General features: G+C 40.5%; 1 protein-coding gene across 19 annotated transcripts in view; it reads left to right on the plus strand.

The window, feature by feature from the left end:
- Positions 1-21,966, plus strand: part of LOC105336169 (A-kinase anchor protein 9) — a 140,423-nt gene that overhangs the window by 5,930 nt on the left and 112,527 nt on the right. For all 19 annotated transcript variants that reach the window (XM_066072944.1, XM_066072947.1, XM_066072932.1 and 16 more), the window contains exons 5-6: positions 1,947-2,099; positions 7,084-9,789. In XM_066072944.1, coding sequence (XP_065929016.1) covers positions 1,947-2,099; positions 7,084-9,789 — 2,859 coding nt within the window. The remainder of the gene's footprint in view (positions 1-1,946; positions 2,100-7,083; positions 9,790-21,966) is intronic.

Raw genomic sequence — 21,966 nt, forward strand, 5'->3', positions numbered from 1 at the left:
ATACCTAATTAACACCTACTTGGTCATTTAAATGGCTCCATGGGTTATACGCGGGACCCATATCACGGGTTGTTTATTCAGGCGTCACTTGTCCTGCAAGGTGATAATTGTTTGATGACTGACTATACCGATACCTAATATATAATTATCACAACCGTTTTACAATAATTTGGAGAAGCAATGAAAATGAGAAATTAATTGTGACGAAACGATAATATTGAATCAAATTTTAGAAATATAAAACTGTAAAAATTATGCTTATCAGCATCATTGTCATTGTAATGATTATTGCTGAACAAGTTCTTACAGCTGGTGAAGGACCCGTACAGTGGTAACAATGGGTGATACTCGGTTATCACATTTATGACATGTCGATTGTCTCGCAGTACAGTAGTACTGAGCAAACTGGTCTTAATATGATGCATAAAATAATTAATTGTTATGAATTTATTCAATAGTTGTTTGTAGTCAGTTTTACAATCATCCAGTTCTGTATATTTTTCCTAAAAGAAAACGTTGTTTAAGCAAATGCGTATGGTTAGCACTGAATAAATGGCTTAATCGGAACATCCGGTAGGGTTAGGATTAGGGTTAGGGTAAGACTAATTTTAAAACAAAGCTCGTCTTATACTGTAAACTAACTGTTATTCGTGTGTGAGAAATTTTCGTGAGGAGACTAGCCGCCACCGAATATTTCTCGTCGCAATCTAGTCCTTGCCGTATGACATGGTTCAAATAACGACACAGTGTAAAGAATGCTTGATCATAAATAGAACCAGTTGTTTTCTAGTACTGTGGATTCATTAATATTCAAAGGCATCAACTTTTGTTGTTAAAGTGAAAAACAAAGTTTCAAGGATTCGTGGCCAATGATCCTATCTATACAAAGTTACAAACTGTTAGTAGAAATTGCACTTCAATGAACATTTATATTGATTTCATGGATAAACTTAACAACGAAATCCACGAAAATTGGTATTCAACGAATATTGATGAAACCACAGTAAATTGGGAAAGAAAGTCGTTGGGAATTAATACTTGGAATAGCCTTTACTTTGACAAAGTGAGGAGCGGTTAACAAGATACACAGTTTATTAATAGTATTATCAACAGAAGAAAGCAATATTTGAATGAAACTTTTACCAATATAATTCATATGTAAACAATAAGATGGCTCAAGGTTGTTTTTACGAAGTAAAGAATTTCATTTTTACAAAGTAAAGAATTTCAATCTCTGTATCTTGCTTGTAACTCAATATAAAAATAGCTACATTTATCATTCTAAACATTGAAAATGGCCAAATTAAATCATAAAGGACTATGTGTGGTATTATGTGTTTTTTGCTCCCAAAACTAAAGTTTTATAAAAAGATTTAAAGATAAGGTGGAAGATAGTTGAAATCATATTGAAAAGAAGTTTGTAAGAGGTTATCACCATAGTGATGTCATAACGTAGAAATGACGTCATGAAGATTGTCTTATTTTGATTGATCTTTTGTAGCAAAATGTGGGTGCATGAATGCAAAATATAAAGAAAAAATAAGAATATTTTCATTTGTTTGCAAAATTGTGGGAATTTCGTCATTCAGGTGACGGCATAGATAAACACCGAATGAGCAATGATGACTTAAATCAAGATTAAAGTGATAGGTATCCTCTGTACAATGATTTATGAAGATATGATTTTTATACGATGCTGTTTTAAAAATTTATTAAATTTGGGGGCAGATATTTAACCATAACAAATATAGTCCTTTTAAGCTCAAATCGTGTGAAGGTCCCTTAAAGGATAATTTGCTGACTACGATTTCAAACAATTCATTTCTTGGACATCTGTGATATTTGGTGTGATTAAAGTTTAATTGATTTGATTTATTTTGTGTGTGATTTACACATGATTGGTTTGTCAGTTTTAGTGTGATTTAACTGTGATTTGTCTGTTCCAGCTGAACGACTTGGAGTCGGCCGTGAAGAAACGGGAGGAGTTGATCGTCCAACTGTCTTCTGCTCTTCAGACCGTGACCAGTCAGACGCCTAGTGATGCCATAGCAACGGAAATGGCACAGGAAGTTCAGAATTTGAAGAGCCAGCTCCTAAATGTACGTCATTGAAGTCATCATTATAACAATATGTTATTGATGTCATCATTGTAACAATAAGAATCTAATGTGGGCGGGATTGTCTTCGGCATATTAATGCTATATTAACCTCCTTTAAATGAAGACGTGTTTAAAAAAACTAGGAAAATGTTAAGGATTTTCTATTTTCAAAACTTTTTTGGGTGGTCAAAAACATCATATACAAAGGATAAAAAATATCTGACGGTTAATTTGTTGACAAACCAGCCTCCTTAAGTTGAAAAAAAAAATCAAAAAAATGAACATCAGTTATAAGTTTGCTTTGTTATACAAACTTGGTTGTTTTATTCACCAATATTTACAATCCCAAAGAGCTTCTCATAAGGTTTGCGTAAATGGTATATCTTGAATGAGTAAAACACCCTTGACTGGACATAGGAAATAGGACATAGGACATAGGAACCATAGTTATTTGGTTTACATAGGAAATAAATTTGTTATTCTGGCCCAATCAAGAGTGTACGGGTATTTGCCCAGAGTTGCTTTCATACTCCCTTCGGCCTTCAGCCTTCGGGTGTATGGAATACAATTCAGGGTAGATACTGATTGGACCTTGATAACTAATAGTAGTACTGTAGATTCCTAATAAAACAAGGAATTTAAATCCGCGGAAAATTGCAGGAAAGTACGGCGGCGTGGAAGGGGCAGATGAGAAAAAAAAATAATCTTATTCGTTCGGACGAATTAGCTATTTGTTCGGACAAATAAGTTATTTGTTCGGACGTACTAGGATTTGTTCGGACGAACTAGGATTTGTTCGGACGAATTAGTTATTTGTTCGGACGAATCAGCTATTTGTTCGGACAAATAAGTTATTAATAGTGGTTCATGTATGAGAGAGAGAGAGAGAGAGAGAGAGAGAGAGAGAGAGAGAGAGATTTCATAATCATGGATACATACATGTGAAAAGTCTAATCAGTTTACATGATCATGCGCAGATCCAGAAAAATTTACCGGGGTGGTGGTGGTGGTGGGGGGGGGGTTCTGATGGATAGTTTTGTTTGCGGGGTGGGGGTGCAAGGCCCCCCGACCACCCCGGCTCTAGATCCGCGTATAGATGTATGCCAACTCTAGGCAGCGCAGGTTTTTTCTTAACTAACTATAAGTTTTATTTCGCGCAATACCAGAAGAAATGATTCCAATAGTCATAATTATATGATTCCGCAGGTGGATTTCGATTGTCGATGTTTATATTGAAAATATAGTCATTCTCCTGTTTACTTGGGACACTGGACATACGAAATTATCTTTCGCCTTAGTTTTATACATATACATGTATACGATCAAAGTTAACTGATATACTTCGTGGAATTGTAATAATCGCACAGTTACTTAAGTGATTTATAAAACAAACTAATTTTTACTTATACTTTATAATATAAAGTCAGCAAAATAACCCAACATCCTAACTATAATGCAAAAAAGTAATAAAAATAGAATTTAATGATAAAAATACTTATTGTCCGTCAAATATACCTCTGATGACGTATTTGCATGTTAAAATTATCATATATGGCTTTGTAAAGTTTTCCTATGTTTGGAATCTTAGGAGCACAAATAAAAAAATTATCAATAATCATAACTGATTGAATAATTGGACGATATAAGGTGAAATAAAAGCTTACAAAACAATTGACAATTTTATACAATATTTTCAAAAGGTTGTATCTCATTTTTATGGCGTCGAGCGAAGCTCGAAAGCCATCTAGGGATCGTACATCTGGAAGTTTGCAAATTTTTAAGGAGCCAAACAACTCAAATGAGTGCAAAGTTTTCTTATGTGTTTGAAGAAAAATAGATAACATACTTTAACTTCGAGCAGAACTGTACGTCAACAAAACGAGTTGGCAGATACGAAATGGTTGATGTCTTTGAAAATGTTCATATTTTATTGTAAACAATGTGTCTGGGTTTCAGCGGACGAATACACTTGCAGAGACACATGCGATAGTTAACGTTAGGCCTACATACTCAATTTGGTTATGAAATATACCAGCCTGCAAAACAGATTATTTTGTATCCATATCGAATATTGACAATGCACAAAAGTTTGATCTTTTAGAAACAAAACTTCCTAAATTGAACGATAAGTATATCTACAACCAAAAGTTATTTTTAACCAACTAGTGAACTATTTTCACTTTGTAAACAACGTGAATGGGTGCCTTTCTTTTATCTACCCCTGATCTTTTCGGCCCGTGTCATTTGGACCCATGTGAATTTTAAATCAAATTGATAATAAGAGACAATGTGTTTATCAGCAGTATACAAATGACAATATATAGAATTAAACACAATGATAATTTAAATATTTAATTCTATATGAAAAGAGAGAAAAAATATAAAAAAAAATTTTAACTCATAAGATATTTCTAAACTTAGACTTTTAATTAACATTCAATTTTTTTTAAGAATTAGGTGAGTCAATTTGTTATAAATTGTAATTTAATAAGTTATGTGATAAAAAACACAATTTTTTTATTTTTGAAAGTTGACTAATGTATTTGTCTTTAAATTTGTTTTTAAAAAGTAAGTATAATTGATACCAATTTCTAAATGAATGGTCAGAATGATTTTTGAAAATTTAAAAAAAATCACACTTAATTTTAATATTTCTATTATTTTAGTTGACTGCGTAAAATCTATATTAATTTCATTTTTGTTAAATTGACCGCCCAACTCAATTTTTATAAAATTAATCTCCAGCAAACAACAAGAAAAGTTGGTCTCATAACACACATTACTTAGAGTTACAAAATCAAACTGTTAATCTACAGTACCTAAGTGTACATTTAATCAATGAAGGAGAACCATAAATAACACAAAAAAAATATATGCATTTTTGTAATAGTGGAGATTATTTTGACTTTTAAAAAAAATTATTTAGATTTTTATTCTTCAAATTAACTTTAACTCGACGCCATTGTGGCCCTTCAGGCCTTTGATTCTTAACTATTATTGAAAAATATTGTTTATGAATCATACTATCGTAAACATCTGACGCCTATTTTCATCGGTCGAATGCGGCATCCAGGTTATTTATAGATAAAAACTGCATATGATGACGACTAACTTTGATTTTGTATCAACGATTTTTGATGCTATGTCTGATTTTAAAAATGAAATAGATTCAAAGTTGACTAATGAGACAACCATTAAGGTTAACATTAGTTTTAGACTATCGAAAACCCATGGCACCATGATAATATAACTCCAATCCTTTAGATAGATAGAGTTTGAAAATTGAGCTTGATAGCACAATATGTCAGATATTGCATACATGTCAGATAATACACATGTAACACCTATGTCTATATTATTAGCAATTTATCATTTGAAGGAAAGGGGTGGCTTGACCCCCCCCTTTCATCTACATCATTACCAGAGCAGATACATGTAGTCTAAATATACATGTAGTCTTTATATTATAAAGTATAAGAAAAACTAGTTTGTTTTATAAGTCACTTAAGTAATTGTGCGATTATTACAATTCCACGAAACATATCAGTTAACTTTGATCGTATACATGTATATGTATAAAGTTAAGGCGAAAGATAATTTCGTATGTCCAGTGTCCCAAGTAAACAGGAGAATGACTACATTTTCAATATAAACATCGACAATCGAAATCCACCTGCGGAATCATATAATTATGACTATTGGAATCATTTCTTCTGGCATTGCGCGAAATAAATATTATAGTTAGCAAAGAAAAAACCTGCGCTGCCTAGAGTTGGCAAACATCTATACGCGGATCTAGAGCCAGGGTGGTCGGGGGGGGGGGGGGGGGGGGGCCTTGCACCCCCACCCCGCAAACAAAACTATCTATCAGACCCCCCCCCCCCCCCCCCACCACCACCACCACCACCACCACTACCCCGGTGAATTTTTCTGGATCCGCGCATGATCATGTAAACTGAAAACTGATTAGACTTTTCACATTTATGTATCCATGATTATGACATCTCGCTCTCGCTCTCTCTCTCTCTCTCTCTCTCTCTCATACATGTACCACTATTAATAACTTATCCGTCCGAACAAATCCTAATTCGTCCGAACAAATCCTAATTCGTCCGAACAAATAAGTTATTTGTCCGAACAAATATCTAATTCGTCCGAACAAATCATAATTCGTCCGAAACAATAACTAATTTGTCCGAACAAATAACTAATTTGTCCGAACAAATCATAATTTGTCTGAACAAATCCTAATTCGTCCGAACAAATATCTAGTTCGTCCGAACAAATCGTAATTCGTCCTAACAAATCGTAATTCGTCCTAACAAATCGTAATTCGTTCGAACAAATCTTAATTCGTCCGAACAAATAACTTATTTGTCCGAACAAATCATAATTCGTCCGAACAAATCCAAATCGTCCGAACAAATATCTAGTTCGTCCGAACAAATCGTAATTCGTCCGAACAAATAACTTATTCGTCAGACCAAATCGTAATTCGTCCGAACAAATCATAATTCGTCCGAACAAATAACTTTTTTGTCCGAACAAATATGTAATTCGTCCGAACAAATCGTAATTCGTCCAAACAAATAACTTATTCATCCGAACAAATAAGAACTTTTTATTTTTTCATCTGGCCCTTCCACGCCGCCGTAGGAAAGCACGTCTTGCAGATTTTAAAATCTTGCCTATTTTTTAGTACAGATGTAAACTAAATGGAACTGTGATAAAAACTGGTGTTTGCGGCTTTCTTGTGATTTGATGCAAAACAATTTAATTGGAGAATTAAGTACTAGCCTAATATAAGGAATTTACAGTATTTAGCCTTTATTTCAGATATTCCGGTTCTGAATTCTTGTAAATTGTTGAAATAAGTTTTTGTGGTCATAACCATTTTTGGACTGTTTTGATCTCCTACAAAAGAAGAGCTCTATACATGAATTAGATTAACTTGGACCATGACCTTGTGACTGTTCTTTTGTAGGCAAGCAAAATGCTGGAGACCCAGACGGAGAAATACCGGACCACAACGCAGACTCTACAGGAGGCGAAGGCCGAGATATCCATCTTACAGAAACATCTCAGGGAGCGAGACAAAGGTCAAGAGGTCAAAGGGTCACCAGCAACCAATCAGGAAGAGCCTTCACAGCTTCAAGCGGCCAATGAAGAGAGACTTCAACTAGAGCAAGAACTCCTCGAGGCCAGGAATCAGATAGCCTCCCTTCAGGAGAGATTGCAGGACAACTTGACAGGAAACGACGAAAAACTCGGTCAGATTCTGGGTGAATTGGAAGCTTTACAGGAAGTGGTCACAGGTAAAGACCATGAGCTCCTTGATTTACAGTCACGCGTGTCTGCCAGTGAGGAAGAGCGAGATAAACTACAGTCACATATTTCAGACATTGAAGAAGAAAGAGATAGACTGAGTAATATTGTATCTAATTTAGAGGCAAGAATTCTAGAAAATGACAGACTCAAAGAGGAAAATGACAAACTGAAAACTAACATTCAAGATGTAGAAGAGAGGTCTCGTAAAGAATTGGAGCAAATCAAAAATGAAAACATAGAAGTCCTAGAAAATCTGAGAAATGAGAATGCCAAAGAATCTGAGTGTTTGTTAAATGAACGCGATGAACTTAAATCCAAACTCGTTGAATTTGAAAACAGTATTAAAGAAACAACAGAAATGAAACTGAAAATGAAAGATCTGGAAGAAAAATTAAAAGAGATGGAAGAAAAATCTGCTACTGAGAGTGGTGAGCTGGATCTATTGAGAACAGATTATGAACTGTTGACAGATACCCTGAAATTAAAGAATGAGAGAATTGCAGAGCTAGAGCGGTCTGTTACAGAGGAGAAACACGAGATAGAAATTGAACTCTTACGCGGGGACAACGAACTCCTGTCTGAGCAAGTCCGAAGTCTGGAGGAGAAAATGGAAGGATCCGAGAAAAACATCGCTGAGAAAGGAAGACAATTGGAGTTTGTGCGTACCGAGGTTGAGGAGTTAGAATCACGTCTCCGAGACAAAGACGAGATAGCATTCATGTACGAGACCAGAATCAATAACCTCCAGCGTGAAAAAGAACAGCAAGCTTTGGAAATGGACCAACTGAATGAGGAATTGGAAAATGCCCTGTTGAAATGTAAACGAACAGATGAGCTTGATTTGCAGCTAGAATCTCTGGTGTCCCAGCTCAACGGCCTACAACAAGAGTGCCAGTGTTACCGCGTCCAGAACGACGAGCTCAAAAACAAAATCAACGTCCAGCAGGATCTGTATCTCAGCCAGCAGTACCAGATCGAAGTCGCGGGGAGGGAAAAAGAAGAGCTTCTGACAGAAAACCAACGCCTAGGGGTTGAGAAAGAGGAGCTGAGACAGGAGGTCATGAAACTACAAGTTGCAATGGAGAACTCGGGTATTGCAAAATCTGAAGATCTGATGGAGGGAAACGTGGAATCTCGCAAGAAAGTAGAGAAGGAAATGAATGAAGTGGAAGCAAAAATTCGACATCTGAAGGAAGAGAATTTGTCCTGGAAGATGAAAGTTCAATCTATGGAGGACAAAATTCTTGACTTGCAGAAAGATCTTGAGGTGTCCCAAGACAGCACTGCAGCAGAAATTGGAAAGCTTCATGATTTCTATAAACAAGAAATTCTGGACAAGGATGATGTGATAAATTCATTACAAACTGAAATAAAAAATTACAAAGCAAACACAAAAAAAGAAAATAATTCCACTGCAGTTGGAAAACATGAAGACTGGAAGACATCAGAAAACAGTGATGGTAACTCTATCACGAATTCCATGATGGAATCAATGGTGGAAGATCTTCTCTGTCAAAGTGAGGCTGCGATTGAAAAAGAGGCTGGCTACCAGAAAGAGGATCCTATTGCAAACTGGGAAAAAGAAAACGTTTGTGAAGAAATAGAGTTGGTTCAGGAGGAAATGATTCCTGTGAGTCACATAAATTTGTTAACATCCTGTGAGGACCAATCCAGTAAACTCGGTAAAGATAATGGTGGTGATCAGGATGAACCATTAGAACTCTGTGCTTCCAACATTGGTGGTGATGAAGAGGAGATTTCCCATTTACACCACAGCCTTTCAGCTCCCAGGGACTCGGAGGTTACTGAGGAAGGAACAATTCAGTCCTCATTATCTGAAAATGAATCTTCAAGACTAGACAACACTGAGGAGGAAATAAGATCTGTATTGAATTTAGAGTCTAGTGTTTCTCTGGACTCAGAAAACTTTTTAATGATTTTAAAAACTTTAGAAAATCAAAAACACCATCTCCTGGAAAAGTTGAAACGGACAGAAGCAGAGAGGGACAAACTTCAGTCAAAATTTCAGAATACCAAAACTGATGAAATATCTGATGACAGTTTGAATCTAGATGACTCTATTGATGAAGATAATACACAGTCTCAACCTCAATTTGTGGAAGATGAAATAATCGTTAGGGAAGAAACAAATGAAAGTTTTGCTGAAGGGAGCATTGTAGATGAAACAGAAGATGGAGTGGATGGGCCAGACAGTCTTGAAGTCATCTTCCCAGACACGTCGTCTCCAGATAATGGTGCCGTGACCAGGATCCTGGATGAGGAGGGAGCACCACCTGCCCACGAGATGGAGACTGGGAGACAGGAAGGGGTCACCATGGCGGTGGAGCCAAAGAAGACTCAGGTGAGCCCGTGCATGCTTTCATCAGGTGCTGCAGCTTCTTCTGTTAGTGTTGATGCGTTAACTAATTCCAGTTCTGTTTTTGTTTCTGTTGACAATGTTACTGTTCAGATATCACCCACTGTTTCTACCACTGCTCACAATGCAGGAGAATTAAGTAATGTAACAGGTCCAATTCCACCCGGTGTTATTTCTACAGCTTTTGATTCTGGAGATTTAAATAATAAAAATACAAAGACTGTGTCTGGTGATTTTCCTACTGATACCAGTGCAAATGTTAGTAGTTTTGATTCAGCAATGGCTTCTGAGGATATTGTCAATGTTAGTGAAATGGAAGATTTATCCTTCACAAGAATGGCAAGTTTGTCGTCAAAAAATGAATCTCTTCAAATTAAAATAGACTCCTTAGTTGTTGAATTGGACAGAAAATCTGGAGAGTGTGAGGACCTTAAAGACAGATATAACCAAGTGTCTAACAGATTCGATGTATTCAAAGCAAGTTTTTCAGACATTTCCGTCAAAAATGAAAATCTAGAATATGAGAATGAAGATCTCAGCAGCAAACTGGAAAACCTACAGAAGGAACTTGAGGATGTGAGAGCAGACTATTCGAGTTTACAGGACCATTATGACATGGTGGGGGACGAGAATCACAGTCTAAGATACGAGCACGATCAGCTGATACAGAAGTACGAGGCTGTGATGTCCGAGAACTCGAGTCTGTTACAAAGTCTGTCAGACTCTGATGTCATGGGAACAAAGATTTTACGGGAAAGTGAGGAAATCGTCACAAAACTCAGTGAGATGGAGGAAGAAATCTCGAGATTGAGTCAGAAGCTATCTCGGTCTGAAAAGGCAAGCTCAGAGCTTGAAGCAGAGATTGAGGGTCTCAGTAAAAAATTAGACAAAGGAAATGTTAACTATGAAAGTTTGTTACTGGAAAAAAGTGAGCTAGCTGAAAACCATAGAAAACTCATAAATGAAATGAAGATAGTACAGAAAGAAAAATTAGATAGTTTGAGAAAATCACAGAATTTACAACAACAACTTGAGCTGCAGATTCAGGAGATAAAAGATGTGAGATGTGCCAAGATCTCAGAGCTAGAATCTCGAGTTGATGAGTTGAGAGGCCAGAACAGAATGCTGACATTTGACAGACAGAATGCTGAGTCTAAGATCAACAGTCTCGAATTGGAAGCAGAAAAACTCCGAGAAGAGCATGAGCTGTTACTTTGTCAGAGGGAGGACAAAATGAGGAGACTGAGTGAGGAGTTAGATGGATTGAGGAGCTCCGTACAGCAGAAAGACACAGAGCTTCATACAATCAAAGGAATATTACGCGACAGTGAAAACACGAATCATCAGCTTCAGAGGGAGATCGCAACACTCCAAGCCAACAACACAGAATTAAGTAACAAACTGACTCTGTTAGAGAAACAGTTGGAGTCAAAAGACAGAGAGGGGGAAACAGTTCAGAAACAATGTCAGGAGCTGACAGAGGCTCTCAGCCGGAGGGACGAAGAAATTACAGAGCTCAGGGGTCAACTAAAGGCAGTGGAGGAAAGGCTAAAGGTAGAACAGGGGGAGAGGGAAAAAGCCCAGAGTGAGAAGGATAAGGCCCAGGAGGAGAGCCAGCTCCTAGTGGAGGCTCTTACTCAGAAAGAGAAACTGTTAGTGCAGAGGCAATCAGCAGAAAAAGAAATGGAGACCAAGTTAGAAGAGAAAATGACTCAGATTTCTGAAATTGAAGAACGACTGAGTAATAAAGAGAGGGAATTTGACAACTTGGCAGCTCATCTGGAGGAGAGCAAGAAAGCGTGGAAGGAGGAGCTAAGTGTGAAAGACAGTGAGATTGACAGTCTGACCTCATTAAACAAAGAGACTCAGCAGTTGGTGGACGGTCAAAACCAGCAGCGCGTGGAGGACATCAGACAGACAGAAATGGAGATTCAACACATTGAGGCAGAGTTGAGTGAAAAATTAGATGCTGAGAGAGAAATAAAAGAAAAAATTGAACAACAAATAAAGGAAATGGATGCAAAAGAAGTCCAAATCAAGGATTACCAGTTAAAACTTTCACAGCTGACAAATGAGATGGATTCAAAGCAAAAAGCAATTGAAGATATGAAATCAAGCCATGAAAAAAATGTTGAAGTCCTAAAGGAGAAGGTGAGGCATGAAGCAGTAGTAAACAAAGACCTTCTTGTCAAAATCTCAGCATTGGAAGAATCCAATGCTGCACTGGGCGAACAACTAAATGAAGTGGAAGAGAAGTATGAACGTCTGAAATCAGAGCTACGGAGTGAAGTTGAGTCAAGACTGAATGAAAAGCACCATCAGATTGAGCAGCTGAGGGAAGACATAGGAGAGTTGAAGGAGAACATAGGGAGCAGTGAGCAGACAGAGGAAGGGATACCTGTCCTGGAATCACTAGGGAAACTCCAAACAGCTCTGTCCAGGATCACAGACAGCATGAGGGTCGAAACAGGGGGAGGCCTCCAGGTGGAAGATACAGCAAGCCTACAGGTGGAAGATACAGCAAGCCTCCAGGTGGAAGATACAGCAAGCCTACAGGTGGAAGATACAGCAAGTCAGCATCCTGAATCAGACAAGTTGGAGAATCAATTGGTAACAGGGGGAGGCCTACAGGTGGAAGATACACCATGGCAGCATCCTGAATCAGACAAGTTAGAGAATCAGTCGGCAATGATTGTGGAAACATTGGAGCAGACGACAGACAAATCCATTGAGCAGACGACAGCAGAATCCTGTCAGACTACAGACAGTGTTACCAAGGTGACTGCTCTTGTAGAAATTCATGAACTGAAGGAAAGTGTTAAAGCACTGCAGGCCCAAGTTCAGGAGCTGCAAAAGGACAAAAATCATTTAAAGACTTGTCTTAAAGAGGCCACACAGGGATTGAGTCAGGGTGATCGGGAAGAAATGGAGGCAGTGCTTGAGGAGAATAGCCACTTAATGGAGGAAATCAAAGCTTTGTCTGGGGAACTAGAGAGATTAAAGAGTAGAGCTGAAAAAGAAGAGAAAACGGTCACTTACTCAGACAACAATGAGGATCAACTTCAGAAAAGGTTTGATATTTTGACGATGGAAAATCGGAACTTGAGGGAGGGTTTCTCTGATTTGGAGAGAGAGATCGAGCAGGGACAGAGTCAGATCCTGCAGATGACCCTGATGTTTGAGCAGTCGGTGTCAGCCAATGAAGTACTGAGGGACGAGATACTCTCCCTGAAGGAAGAGTTAGAAAACATTGCCGAGTCGAGGGAAACCGTGGACCTGGCACTAACAAACATGGAGCAGAGAGTGAGCCGACAAGAGGTCAGGGATGACTTGTACAGTTCAAAGGTCAAATCCGAGGTCATACAGCCCAGTAAGGATAGTTCAAAGGTTGAATCAGAGGTCACATGGCCCAGCGAGGGCAGTTCAGAGGTCAAATCAGAGGCCACACAGCCCAGGGAGGACAGTTCAGAGGTAAAATCAGAAGTCACACAGCCCAGCAGGGATAGTTCAAAGGTCACCCAACCCAATGAGGACAGCTGTGGTGACGGATCAGAGATTAATCAGCTTGGTGAAATTCTTGTCTCCCTGACTCTGTCCAACTCCCAGAATGTGCTTCTAAAGGAGGAGAATGAGAAATTGAAAAGTCGCTTGCTTGAAAAAGAAAAATTGATAGAAAATTCATTTCATCAAATGGAGAATGATTCCAGTGTAATTGTAGAAAGGTCTAAAACAATAGAAGGAGAATTGGAGGATGCGAGGAAGACTCTGGCAGAGAGAGAAGAACTGATACACATCTTAGAGGAGCAAGTGAAGTTAGTGTCGAGAGAGAACTCAGAAATGAGGGAGGAAAGGGAGACCATTATAGAGGAGGTGAAAGTTCACCGAGATATAACAAGCGAGATGAGAGACTCGGTCGAGAAGAGTCGACAAGATGTGAGCGAGATCCGTAAAGAGCAGTCTGGATTTAAGTTGAAGATGGATGAAATTATTGAGGAAAAGGATAAGCTTGCTAGAGACTTGATGAAAAGAATCACTGAAAACCAGGAACTGAGAGCAAAAGTTGGCATCCTATCAATCGAAAACGACACGCTGAAACAATCGCAGGAGAGCTTCGAGAGAGTGAAGGCAGAGCGAGACGAACTGCTCTCAATGCAGGAGAAGCTGTTAGAGGACTTGACAGAAATGCAGGGAAGATACGAAGCTGTGCACTCCATGATGGAGGAGACCAAACAGGAATGTAACAGCGAGATGGAGAGACTGCGACAACAGCTTGGGGCAGTGAACCGCGACGTCGGGAGCCTGAAGACGTCCATCGATGTTCTCCAGTCAGAACTACAGTCGACGCAGGAACAAAAGGAACAATTGATGAGTAGTCTGGAGGAGAGGACCATTGAGCTGGGGGTGACAGAGAAGGAGAGAGTGAAGGAGGTCAACGACAAAATCAACAAGGAGCTGCAGAATCAGAGGAGGGCCTGTGTGGGGTCCATCAATGCTGAGGCCTGTGGAGGACCTTCCAATGTTGAGTCCTCTGGAAGTTCTATTAATACTGAGGCCCTTATGGGACCTAATAATGAGGCTTATAGAGGGTCTACCTTTGATGAGTCCACTCCTGATGGTGCTGATGTTGTGGATTCAAGGTCCAGGTCTGGTAATTCTTATGACAGGGAAATCGAGACTGTGGAGTCTGACCACAACTCTTCAAAGGAAGAAAACATTGAGAATGATGGGATGGGTGAGTGTGGTATGGAGGAAGACAATCAAGAGGAAATATTGAGGCCTGACTCTTTAGCAGCCGTGTCTGAGAGGGACTCGGTTGTTGGGGAGACGGAGATGGTTAGTGAAGGCAAAGCCTCAGAACAGAGTTTTGTAGAGAAGAGTGATGAACAAGATGGAATGGACACAGAGTCGGAGAGAGACAGCATCAGACAGGAACTCGAGACGGAGTACAATCAGAAAGTGGAGGGACTCCGCTACGAGATGGAGGAACGTCTCGAGATGTCTCTGAAGGACAAGGAGTTTGAGCTGCTCGGGAAGTTCGACGTAGAGAAGCGGGTCTTGGTTCAACAAATGGAACAGTCGCTGGGACAGAGGATGGAGGCGGTGAAGGCGGAGAAACACAAGGAGTTCGTGGAGGCCATGCAGCGAGTCAGGAAGGACCAGGGGAGGAAACTCCAGAAAGAGGTCAAGGGTCGACACCGAGTCCAGAAACAACTACAGGTAAACGGGGATCAATTATAACCAATATTGTGGTTTCATCAATATTCGTTGATTACCAATTTTCGTGGATTTCGTTTTTAAGTTGATCCATGAAATTAAATGTTCATTGAAATGCAATTTCTGTTAACATTTTGTATTGATGGGGTCATTGGCCACGAATTTACGTATCCTTGAAACTGTGATTTTCATTTATCTACGAAAATTGATACCCTTGAATATTAATGAAACCACAGATATTTACTTTCAGATGTGTCTTGCCTGATTTTCACATGAGTTCTTTTAAAGTTGGGCTGGATGCTCAATAAATTCCCCGTAAGATCTACCTTAAAGTTTTAAGAATGGATTTAAGCCATAAACTTTTTTGTTAAGTAAAGAAAAAAACAAAATATTTTGATAATACTGTAAATGTTGCTATTTTTTCATAGAGAGTTTTTTTTAGCTCAAGAAGATCAATATAGTTATGTAATGGCCAAGACCATCCACATATGGAAAAAGCACTCTCATATTTTTAGATAGGATTTTTTAAGCTATTACAGTAGTCTATAATATGAAGAAATTTCTTCATATTTTAGCTTTGAAATAAAACTCTTATTCTCGAGAAGATCAATTTAGTCAATGACTATTTAGCCGTTTTATTGTATAAAAGACAAGATTTGTAATGTCTAGCACACAAGAAATCTTTGAGGAAATTTTATATCAAAGTCATATAAAGTAGGTGTTACCTGAAACTCTAATGCTTTTGTCCGTATGGTAGCTCACTACTCCAAGGCTTACACTTAAGGTAGCTCACTACACCAAGACTCTTTTAATCTCCTAAAAGATAAGAGTTCTGTCTAAGAATGTAACAAAATATTTAAATTTCAAAGCTAAAATATGTGGATTTTTTCTTTACTTAATGAGAGTTTATAGCTTAACAAATCATATGTGAAAACTGAAGGAAGATCTGATGGCTAATTTGTTGACTACCCAGTCTCCATAAATTTAGTTAAATAACATCATAGGTCATTGGTTTAAGTATTAGACTTGTAAACTGCAGATCACGAGTTTGAATCCGCCTGGGGCTTTTGTTCATATTTTCCATATAATTTTTTTTTAAATCTTATATTTTTTATGCAAAATTACACATTTTTTCGCCTGTTTCACTTATTTTCGTCATATTCGTTATGCCATCTTACATAATAAGGTATTTTTCTGTTGATTTGTGAAACTATTTCAAGTTGTAGTGAGTCACCTAAATTAATTAAAGTATAAATGGAGTCGTGAGACATTCATAACTGGCATAGCATAGTCGTAGGCATTCTTGTGATTCACATACTGTGGAATCTTTAGTATTTATGGTGGCTACATTTTATTGGTATTTGTAGGTAGCTCTCTCCCACAATTTACATCCTCAACGAAAACAAATTATAAAAGAGTTACTTTTCTTACTTAAACTGTAGACAAATATATCCACGAAATAGCATCCCTATGAATAAACAAAAATTGCTCAATCCAAGAAAATTTGCCCCCACGAATTTAAATGATTCCACTGTAAAGCTGCACTGAAAACTTCAAAAATTGACATACCGGTACTCTGAAACTTAAGAAGAGGTTAATTAAGTATGAGAATTATTTACTTGGCCTCTTTGACCTATCACAATTGGAAACTAGTAAAATGTGGCAAACTTTATGGCATAAACTGTTAACCAAATTTTAATCACAGTGACTTTATTTTGTGATTTACTTTCGATAAACTTGTTCGCAATGAGTAATTGCGAACCTCACTAAAATTTCTCGCACGTAAATGATGGTTTACAGTATTCTGTCCATAAAAGATAATTCAGTAGTAATAATTAAGCTTCAAATATTTTATTTCAACCTTTGAATTTATATTTTAAAACTTGGAATGGTTTGTTTTATTATATTTTATGAGTTTAAAACTAATTATGTTTTGTTTTCTTATATTTCAGGAAGTTTCTGAGGAGCGAGATGAACTCAGAAGTGAGTTGAGTCACCTTCACCAGAAGCTGAGCCGTACTCAAGTGGGGACCATGATAGACTCAGTATTCACCGAGCCTGACCAGTTTCAACAGAGCTCCCCATCTCACCTCAACTCATCCTTTATCTCAGAGTCAATCTCGCCACCGAGTTCTCTGAATCTCGGCTCAGATCAGGAGTGGTTCTGTGGGAACTCGGCCTGTCAGAAGATGTTCCACAGCTATAAGGATTTGTCCGACAGGATGGAGAACATTGCATTCCGAGCCCCAGGGAGTGGACGATCCGACGTAGTGCGAGCCCCAGGGAGTGGACGATCCGACGTAGTGACAGATGATAGAAATGTGGAGCAGGGATTTCAACCCGAGATCCTTGGAGAGGAGAGACTACTGGACGAAACAAACTTTGGTTTAGGGAGCGCAGGATCAGACGTGATGAGAGATCAGAAAAATAGGAAAAGACACAAAAGTCTCGGCAATGAGCAGGATGGAAATGACATAGTCGCTGAACTTACTCAGGGCTTCCAGCCCGAGTGTGATGAAGTATTCTCTGAGAACATTCAAGATGGCGAGTACCTTTCAGAGAGCCAGAAAATCCAGATTGGATTCAATCCGGCTGAGCATGAGTCCTTCAAAGACATCCGAGATCAGGATTTGCAGGCCAGCCGACTCAGTCTAAATTTAGACTCCACCTGGGAAAGCCAGGGGGTTCAAAGGTCAATCTCGGAAGATTGTCCCCCACAGTTCTCACCCGAGTTGAAGAAGCTGAAGGTGTTTCCTGCGTCTGCTCCTGTGCATCACTTCCTTAAGGAGCCAGACGAAGGGTTTATTCCTTCCAAACATGGGGGAGACAATGCGGACTCCAACGACGGTCGCAGAATGTCGGAGACGGAGGATTCAGAAAATGAGACGATACCCGCGGAAAAACTGCTGAGAATCCAGGAGTCTGAATTACACCTTCTGAAAAACAAAATCGAAGAAATGATGGATGAGAAGTCAGAGCTAACGGAGAAGTGTCTGACGTTGAACACGCGAGTAGAACAGGAGATTCTGCTGCGCCAGGGACTCGAACAAGAACTGAACAGCCTGGTGGAAGATTTGTCCACCACTGAACCAGCTAGTAATGCTGAACGACCGTCAATGTCTGATAATCCACAGAAAAATGATGGAAGTGATGGGAAAGAGAGGAAGGCTAGCTCCTTATCCATAGAAAGCTTGGAGAGTAAACTGAAAGGCCTCAGCTTTTTATACGAGAAAGAGAAGCAACTCAGAGAGGGACTCGAGTTAAAACTCAACACAGAGAAGTTGTACAGAAAAGACTTGGAGAAGGAGATCAAATCCCTGAGTATCGGCAGAGACCCTCCTCTTAGTGCAGGCCCTCACATCCCTGGGGGTAAATCCTCCCGGAGGGGACGAACTCTGACCCAGAGACAGTTCTCGTATGAGGCGGAGGACGCGGGTCAGCAATCGGGCGACAACTGGACCGTGCTGAGTCTGTTCTGTAGCGAGCATTACCGCGACATGGAGAGTAGGGTCCACCAGTTACAGTTCCAGAACCAGTTTCTGAGCGAAAAAATTCGCATCGTGGAAAGTCTGAATAACGGGGAGCGGAAAGCGTTGGTGGAAAAGAACCGGAAACTAGAGAGTGAGCTGAAGGAGCTGAGACACGGCTCAGTGTTTGTGGAGGAAGACGAGGAGCTGGTTGTGGAAGACGTGATGAGTAAGAGCTCTAGTGGCCCAGGTTTCCTGACTGAGGAAGATGTGAAACTAACAAAGGAAGACATCCAGCAAGCGAAGGAAGGCAGTGTGGAAGACGTGATAAGTAAGAGCTCTAGTGGCTCAGGTTTCCTGTCTGAGGAAGATGTGAAACTAACGAAGGAAGACATTCAGCAGACAGAGGAAGGCAGCGTGGAGGATGGGATGAGCTCAAGGGGGCCAGGGTCCCTGACAAAAAAAGATGTCAAAAAGACCAAGAAAGCCAGCCAGCAGACAAAGAAAGATGGCAAACAGACAAAGAAAGGCATTATGGAAGATAAGGTCGATGATAACTCAAATGCTGGAGCAGAGGAGAAACAAGTTTATTTTGAAGACACGAGCACTGGAACCTCTCTAGTGAAGAAAGGGGAACAGGAGAAATTATTGTCTGAAGAAATCTCAGTCAAATCCGAGGAGGAAATCTCAAGCACATCTCAAAAGAAGAACCAAGAGGACGTTAATGAGCTCAGAGAGATGCTCAATGCACTCAACACTCAACTCGAATTGCTGCGGAGAGATAATCTCTCTTTGCAGCTGGAAATGAAAGAAAAAGACGATTTTCTGGAACATGTAGAAAGCAGGACGAAAGAGTTGGTGTCTGATCTCAAGAGAGAACAGTCAGAGTGTATAGAGGCCAGGCAGAGGGGAGAGGAGTTAGGACAGGAGTGTCTGATTAAAGAACAAGTCATCAAAGAAATCGCAGCAGAACTTAGCACACTGAAAGACAGGCTTGATGAAGAAAAACTAAAAAACAGCAGCTTGAAACTAGAGCTGGGTAAAATCAGAGACCAAGAGGTGTTAAATTTAGACCGGAGTTGTCAGACGGAGGAACTGTTGAACGGTGATGTCAAGTTTCTCGCTGAGAGAACAAGAGAGGTGGAATCAGTCGAGGTACAGACTGATCCAGATCTGGTATACACGGGACATGTAGGGAGTCAGGCTGAGGATGGAAAAACCAAGGATCAGCGAGGTGCTGATGGTGTCAGAGGTGTTCAGACCTCAGAGAAGGAAACGCAGGCTGAATGTTGTCAGGTCCACAGTGAGGACGGGCAGACACAAACTGATACAGGGGAAAATCACAAGGTGTCCCAGAATGAACTGGAGGCAATGAAGTTAAATCTTCAAGAAAAAGAGGACTACATCAAGAGACTGGAGGATGAGCTGGATCAGATGGAGACCTCGGGAGATGTAGAGGACCCGGGGGACCTCCAGGAATTCCAGGAGTACCGTGACAGGACGGAGAGAGCCCTCAAAGAGAAGGAGAGCTATATAAGGAAGCTGGAGGAACACTTACTGGGCCGGGAAACCCCTGAGAGAAATCTGAAGGCACTACAGGAGAAACTGTGTGTGGAGGAGGCTCCAAAAGTGGAGGTGGGTGGAGAAAGTGTGGAGGGCCTACACATTCACATTGAAACGGATGAGACCCATAAAAATCCACCGGATGAAACAGCGGATAAAGCAGATGTTAAAGCCACGATTGATCCTCTCCTACCATGGCACTCTCCACTGGACGACTTGTCTGAGCCGTCTAATTATAGCGTCAGGAGCGCGTCTCATCTGGAGATATCAACCAGTGTACCCGAGGTCATCCCCGAATCAAGAGATCTGTTCTCCCCGGGATTGTCTGTGTGTAGCACTGGCTCAACGTTTAGTGGTGGGAGCTGGGATCAGGGATTGGAGAGGATTGTGTCGGGATTAGGTCCCGAGGAAGATGGCCACAAAGCTCTTGAGCACAAACATTTTGAACTCATTGATGAGATCTCCAACCTCCGGAAAGACCTTAAAGAGACCAAGTCTATTTATACACAGGAAAACGCCCTACTACAGGAGGCCCTGGACAGGGAGAGATGGATGTCCGGGAGTCTCAGGTCCAAGCTCGGAATGTCCAACACAGTGGTGAACTTTGACCTTTCGGCCGAGATCGTCTCCCTGAGGCAGAAAGTGTCGGTGCTACAGGAGACGAACAAGATGCTGCAGACAGAGAACGACAGATGGATGAAGAGAATCCAGGAACAGGAGAGGCTGGTGATGGAGTTCAAAGGTCAACAGACCACAAACCGAGGCCCCCAGGGGGAGAGGGACGAAGCATTCACCCGACAGGTGGCGCTGCTACAGCAGCACAGGCAGGAACTGATGGACCAGTTAAAGGAGCGGGAACTAGAAAACAACAAGCTGTCCAGTAAACTGGGCGACCAGATGATTCTGGAAGAGAACCTGAGGAGGGAGAAAGACCTGCTGAAAGTGAAACTGAGCGAAAGAGAAAGTATAGAAGACGAGCTTCACGAGAAGAAGATGGAGCTACAGAGACAGGTCGGGTACCAGAGGAAGCTGGAGGACATCATCTACCACAAGAACCTGATCGAGAAGGAGCTGATGAAGCAGAAGAGGCTGCTCGAGATGGACTTCCTCGAGATTGAGTCTAAGCTCCAGGAGAAGGAGGAGCTGCTCGAGATCCAGAGGAGCCAGCTACTAAGGGAGCTCCGGATGAAGGATCAGATCATGGCCTTAGGGAGCGAGGCAGGGTCAGAGGTCACAGGATCCAGGATCCAAAGTCCGTCCTTCTCTGAGACGTCCAGTATTCACAGTGGGGGGCTGATGTCCAGGGGATCTCGTCATCAAAGCGTTGATCTCAATGTCTCGAGATCAAGTGAGATGGTATCTGGTTGTCATAGCGTGGATCTCAATGTCTCGAGATCGAGTGAGAGGGAAGCAGGGAGGGTGGGGGTGATGTTAACAGATGCTGAAAAGCAACATCTCAGTGCCATTGAGTTTCTGAAGGGAAAGCTGAAGCCAGGGTCAGACCAGAATCTACACAAGAGAGAATCAAAGTCTACACAGAGGTCTCATCCTCTCTGAGGGAGTACGGGAGACGTGGGGAAGGGCAGTGGTCACCCACGGCAACACTCCGGGTCATTGGGGTCAGGGGACCATACAGCATTAGAGTGAAAATGACACCAAAGGGACATAACTCTGCTAGTTAGAACAGGAAGATCCTGTGCTCCAATTTGTGATAGTGCTGACAAAAAGACATCGCTAGTAAGAGCTAGACATAACTGCATAGAAAAAATCAAGGAGTGTTAACAAGGGACGTCACTCCGTCAGTTAGAATCCGATAGTGTGAAAGTGTTGGCTAAGGCACACAACTCCGCCACTGATGGCGGACAAAATCGGTGAAAAATCGTAACAAAGAGGACTTCATTCTATCTATCAGAGACTG

This window comes from Magallana gigas, chromosome 10, assembly GCF_963853765.1.
Source record: "Magallana gigas chromosome 10, xbMagGiga1.1, whole genome shotgun sequence".
Classification (NCBI taxonomy): Eukaryota; Metazoa; Mollusca; class Bivalvia; order Ostreida; family Ostreidae; genus Magallana; species Magallana gigas.